This window comes from Cheilinus undulatus, linkage group 8 (assembly GCF_018320785.1).
Source record: "Cheilinus undulatus linkage group 8, ASM1832078v1, whole genome shotgun sequence".
In the NCBI taxonomy this organism is placed as follows: domain Eukaryota; kingdom Metazoa; phylum Chordata; class Actinopteri; order Labriformes; family Labridae; genus Cheilinus; species Cheilinus undulatus.
In genome coordinates, this window is record NC_054872.1 from 8259387 (window position 1) to 8265611 (window position 6225).

The 6225-nt window shown below is 40.3% G+C and overlaps 1 protein-coding gene across 1 annotated transcript; it reads right to left on the reverse strand.

Annotated features, from left to right (window-relative positions):
- Positions 1-864: 864 nt before the first annotated feature.
- On the reverse strand, positions 865-4153 carry id4 (inhibitor of DNA binding 4). The gene is made up of 3 exons (XM_041792469.1): positions 3547-4153; positions 2997-3062; positions 865-2341 (listed from the first exon to the last, which is right to left on the reverse strand). Exons 1-2 carry the CDS (start codon positions 3925-3927, stop codon positions 3015-3017), a joined length of 429 nt encoding a protein of 142 aa, XP_041648403.1. The 5' UTR covers positions 3928-4153; the 3' UTR covers positions 865-2341; positions 2997-3014.
- Between the last annotated feature and the right edge of the window lie 2072 nt (positions 4154-6225).

The following is a 6225-nucleotide window of genomic DNA, read 5'->3' on the forward strand; positions in this document are numbered from 1 at the left end:
AAAAATGAGCTTTTATTTTGTCAAACATCTTGCAAACCATGAGTTTTTAAGGTAAGTTTTAACATCAGTGTACTTCATTCAGTTTTGATTTATTCTGCACAGCAACAAAAAATGTCATAATGTCATAAATTTCCTGGGTTTCTTTGCCCATCTCCGGTCATTCTGGGGACATTTTTCACAAATTTAAATAACAAATGTGGGGTTCTCCTCACTGTTTTGGGTCTTCTGTTTTTACATCAAAATTATTAAGGACAGAAACACGGCTGTTCAGGCTTGTGTCCCTCACATTGTACATCAAGAAGTGGCCATTTTCATTTGTTTAGTATAAATGAAAGGGCGATTTTTCTGCCTAAAGACAGTAACATCACAAGAGATCCACTGACAATGCTGGAATTAATATTATCCTTTGCATTTTTTAAATGATTGTAAGACAGCATTAGCAATAACTTTCTATGAGCTAATCATTTTTAAAACTACATGTTTTTTAGTTGAGAAATACACTGTAACTACAAATCTTTGTTAGACTTTAGAAAGGTTGCAGAGATCATTATGCAACGAGATGGCCTTGAGAGGAGTTTTCTTTTTTTTTCCGTTATGGCTGGTTGACGGTTCGAGGAATTTAAACTGGTGCTGTCACATGTGTATTCCTGCTGCAGCTTTAGCCATGTGTGTGATGGAATTAATAAAAGCCCACAAAACAAAAACCCTGATCCCTAAATCCTGTAAAACAGGTTTAAGGACTTACATGACATCTGCAACATTTTAATATCTTTATCCACTCTTGTACTTTCCATGAAGCTCACATAATACATGATGAGTTTATCGGTGCACCTCCTTCTTTCCATATTTTTTCGAGTTGGCTGATTGACAGCAAAGATTTCTTTTGAGACAAAACTTGAGACGACACAATTCTTCCTGGAAACTTTAATTGTTTTGACAACTCCTCACAAGCCAGTGAAGGTCAAGTTCAACAGTGCGGCTGACATTAATGTACAGGTGCCCTCTCACACTGGCAGGAGGGCAGTGAGGTAAATTCGGTGTTCAATGTTGTGAAAAATAAAGTCTTTCTTTCCCCTTTACATTAACAATGGCTGCTGACTCAACAGAGAAATTGTTCAATGTTTAATGGCGGACATTCCTTGACCAAATATGGGTTGTTTTTGTTCGAAGGAAGTCTGTTAATGTTCACAGATTTCATCAATTCATAACCAAACTTTCATGAATTCCCGTTGTCAATCATTAACTTCTCAAGGAATTGCTCTGATTGCACATCATTGCACACAATAAACACTTTAGTGAAATATCTTTTTTAACGCTTTTACATTGTAAACACTGTCAAAAGTGCTGCAGCTCTCAGAGTGATTTTTTTTTTAACAAGAGTGCAATGTAACAGAATCAAATCAGGCCTCTTTTTTTTTTTTTTTTTCCAGATCAAACAGCAGAGCGGCCCGTCGCTGCAGGCGGGTCAAAGTTGCTAGTTAATGAGTACAAAACAATTCAAGAGAAAGCAAAGCAGGGCAAATAATCAAAGAAAGTGTGTTGAACTCCACCACATATCTACACAGGGAGGGCTGCTTCAGTGCACATTCAACATCTCTGCAATGAGCCTGACATGCTACATATGAAACTATTCAAAAACACTGCAAAGAGTTAACTGATATCATCATGTGAGGACGTTATTGGCAGAGCATAACCACGTTCATTCACTAAAGACTTAAAGTGGAAACACAATATTTACATAACAACAAAAAAGTTTTAATAAAAATATCTTATAATTACAATAGTCTATTTTCAGCATATAAGTTCCTTTCACATACTTTTATAGAACATTTGAGTCTCTATGTACAATCGTAATCGTCTCGAATCAGAATTGTTCTTTTTTACAGTATCAAACATTTTAAGATTCTAGGGATGACGTCCCTGCTCAGCACAATTCATCTATTTTAAACAATAGATGCTGTAAAAGTACAATGATTTTCTCAGTTTAGTAAAGCTTTTAACTGGAGTCATTTCTAGTTACTGTTTAAGCACAATTCACAAAAAGTTTTCATAGCTGATGACAGACCGGTTTCCAACACAACTCCTCAGTGGAGGGATTCTCTCTTTAACAGAACAGATGAGGATTAAAGTTAAAGTGTAATTTAAGATAACAGAATGGCATGTCTACAAATGGATCCGTTTTCAATAGGAGAGAAAAAAAAAGCTGTGGTGAATAGTGATTTTATTTGGGTTGAATTCCTCCCAGCGCTTTTGAAATCCCCTTGTGATTGTGCCTCCAGTTGGGTGTGAGTCCCTGGCGAAGCTTTGCTGGCTTTGGAGCGGCTCTGTGCTGCCTGCACACCTGTGGAGGGGATGAATAGCAGCAGGGGGGTGAGCTGCACAACTCCAGACTGACTGGCGCCACCGACAAAACAGAGGCCATGCTTGATCAACAACCCAAAACAAACCAGGTCAAACAACAAGCGCACAGCTCCTCAGGCTGTTGGGCAAGGCTGACGGGGGAGACTCTCAGAGAGACTGGGAGAGTGTCTTACTGTAAACGCACATGCTTCTCTGCCTTGATCCAGGTGTGTTTAAATTCAGGGCCATAAATCAGGCATTAAAGCCCAAACAGCAGTTAAAATGAGGGACAGGCAGAGAGGAAGGAGGTGTTTGAAAATGAAAGAGAGGGCAAGCTGAGGTTTGAACCCTCTCCTCTTCCCAGATTGCTACAAAAGTGACAGTTATTGCGCAAAGCACAGCTGCCTCTGAGGTTGGTGCCAATTTCATGTTCCTCAATTATTATTTTCACTGACATTTACCGGCCTCCCCAGAGCACTGTACATGTTTTTAATTCACGCTGCATACAGGCTGTAATAATCATATTTAAGGGGATTATTCTCTGACTGTTAATTCTCACCACATGTGTGTGTGATTAAAAACTCAGCCACATTACCCCTTTTTTAAATGCTTAAAAAAGGCAAAAAACAATTTCTTATGTATGAATGTCAACTTACCAGTGCAGTGTTTTTATCTCAGCGGCATAAAATAGAGTCCTCCGGCTTTTTCACTATTGATGTTCTCTACAAAAAAAAAGGAGAAAAAGTCATAAAATTTAGCTCCAAAAACAGGAATGGCCTAAATAGTAGCAAAATACATGAAATACAGCAGAGCAGCAGGAAATGAGGCTGCTATATCTACAATAATAAATTCTCTTATGGCCTATTGAATAACAAATTGGCCTTATTGTGCGCAGTGAAGTGGTCTGCAGGCTGAGGTACTTCACCAATCCCGGGATAAGGTGGGCCTCTGACACACACTGTCATTATCATGCAAATCATAAAGCCTGCAATCAAGTGCGCTATCTAACCCCACTAAAAACGGTTTTTGCGCATGTTTTGAAGGCTGTGATATGGAGTGTGTCATGTTTTATTTTTTGTCCTCTCCCCTGCCTTGATAAAGGACAATGACACATAACGGGCATTGACGCGCTTTGTCTAAGTCTGGCAGTCTGGCACAGGGAGGCAGCGGAGACCCTCTGAAAAAAACACCGGGAATCAAGCTTACCTGATGGTGGTCAATGTTGAGCACCGTCAGCGGTGTCCGGCTGGGGTTTGAGGCTGCGTGAGGAGGACACGTCCCGGTCCGCTGAGGGTGCTGTTTCTGGAGAGAAGGGTGCGTCTCCAGGGCCAGCTGCAGGTCCAGGATGTAGTCTATGACATGCTGGAGGATCTCCACTTTGCTGACTTTTTTATCCTGTGGAATGGTGGGCACCAGGCGCTTGAGCCGGCTGTAGCAGTCGTTCATGTCGTACTGCAGGCAGAACAGGTCCTCCTCTTCCATCCTGCACCGCGCGATGTTGACGCTCTGCTTGGACAGATAGTGCAGGGAGAGCTCAGTGCTGCTGGAGGAGGAGTCCTGGGGGCGGACTGGAGTAACAGCCTTCATCTTAGATAACCAACGGCTCGACACAGGCAAGCAAAAATTCAATAATTACCCTCCTAGCAGCAGGATGTAAGGTAACACAACGCCGTGTAAACACAGCAAAAAAAAAAGCTAGCCTAAAACAGCCGAGGGAAAAAGATAGACCAAGAGGCGGAATTCGACTGTGTCAACACATCCCGCGAAGCCTCACAGTTCCTCTTCTTTCAGCTGGCTCGGTGTGAAAGGAATGAATAGATTTCCTACATTTATAGAGGAGAGGGGAGGCGCCAAGCCAAGCGGCTGACAGATGAGGGAGAGAAGCTGGTCAATCAGCAGCAGCCCGCTGCCCACCGACCCCACAGCGGAGCCAAGAAAAGGCGTGTCCCACTCTGTGCGCCGCGGTGGGCTGCCTGTTGGTACGAGAGGGTTGTGTTAGTGTGTGTGGATGTGTGAGGAAGAACAACAGAGGGGGAAGAGGAGATTTAATGCACTCAGCTGCACTTTACCATGGCTGTAAAAAGGAAAAGTCTAAAGCATCTTTGTATCAGAGGCCCATGGTTAAGATGTTGTTGTTGATGCTGCCAGAGGAGGTTTAATATTCACCAGGCTGTTAAAGGGGGGAGTGCATCCTTGGCATCGTTAATAATGCGTAATTGCGCACAGCCTCGCTAATACTGATTGCTCTTCTGACGGACGTGTCTGTGCCGAACCACCTGCACACACGAGGAAAGCCCTTACCTGCAAATAGTGTTTATTTTCAACGCTATTTTTATTCTAGCCCTTAGAATAAAGTGTCTTGTAGTTTCAGACACATTTTAGTCATTTTTACTGGTTAAAGTTTAGTCTAATTTTACTTAACAAAACAATTTTTTCCTTTTTAGCTCAGCTTAAGTTCATTAAAAGTGCTTACATTTCAGTTTTTACTTTTAGTTAAAGCATTTATTCTCTTTGCTTGAATCTGGTGCCAAATCACTTGAGTGTTCATGAACCCTGCAAGACAGGGCAGATGGATTTGTTTCACACATCCATCTGGGAACGCTTCAATAGGAAACGTTTGAGAAAAGGCAGAGGCTTTGAAAAAAACTCAAAACAATCAGAGCAACAAAACACGTGACGTAGCCTATCAAGCTGCGCATGCGCAGCTACCGACGAATAACGCGAAACATGGCGACTATAGATATGTAAGAACTCCAACTTTGTCGTTTTTGAAAAGAAAACAACTCACTGCTGTTCTTTGTTCTTCTTTTAAGGAAGAAATGTCAAGTTCTGATAAAACTGGCGCTTTAGCAGCATCACTGCTAATCTCTTCCTCCATAACTGCACCAGCTTTTGCTGCTGCTTGTTTACATGACTCTGCTGCGCCTGAAAGTACTGCCCCTCATTGCTGATTGGTCCTGTCACTTTCTAACTGGGCCCAAACGGTTCAGATGGGACTGTTATTTCATATTAAATAGATAGTGAATGAATTTAGTGTTGAAGTTTGCATGTGGTACTATTCATTTAACCCTAGAACCCTTTCAGGGCTTTTTCACTGTATTTTTTGCTCTTACATTGGCAGTTATCGTGGCAAGAGGATGATATTTGACAAAGGTGTTTTTTTATTTTATGAATTTCTGAAATTTTATAATCTACACTGTGTAGACAAAAAACTCACACTCCCCCTCCTAAAGTCCTTTTAGGCCTCATTGTCTACCATTCAAGCCATTTATTTTCATTCTACTGCTACTGCAATACAGAAATAAGAAATCTTGTTAATTTCTCTGTAATTCAGTCATTCAGAGGTAAAAAAAAAAAAATGTGCACACCAAAAAAATGCTGCCAAATTTTGCCATTTTTCAATGTTTGCAGAGAGGCATTGTGGGAGATAATGACCTTGTTTGAACTGACAGGATATAACAGTGACTGTAGGCCAGTGGAATTAATTATTTCAACTAAAACTACTTTGGGTGTTTTCTATGGATGTCAGAGTCTAGTGAAAAGTTAAAATTATGACAATGAATTCACATTTGCTAAACATGATGAGGACTAGAGCTAAGGACCAAACATTTAAAGCCAGTTTTTTTTTCATGTTTAATATTTCTAAATATATCCAATGGCCTTAAAAGGACTTTAAGAGGGAGAGTGGGATTTAATTTTTTTTTTTTTTTTTACATAAAACTTAATAGCACGTCAAAATAATTCATTTTTTTGTGTCAGAAAATGTGGCGTTATGTAAATAAACTGGCATTTATAGGGTTAAAATTATGAAAAATAATTCACATCTGCTATACATGACAAGGACCAAAAATTAAAAAAAAAAAAAAAAAAAAAAAAAGTTATTCA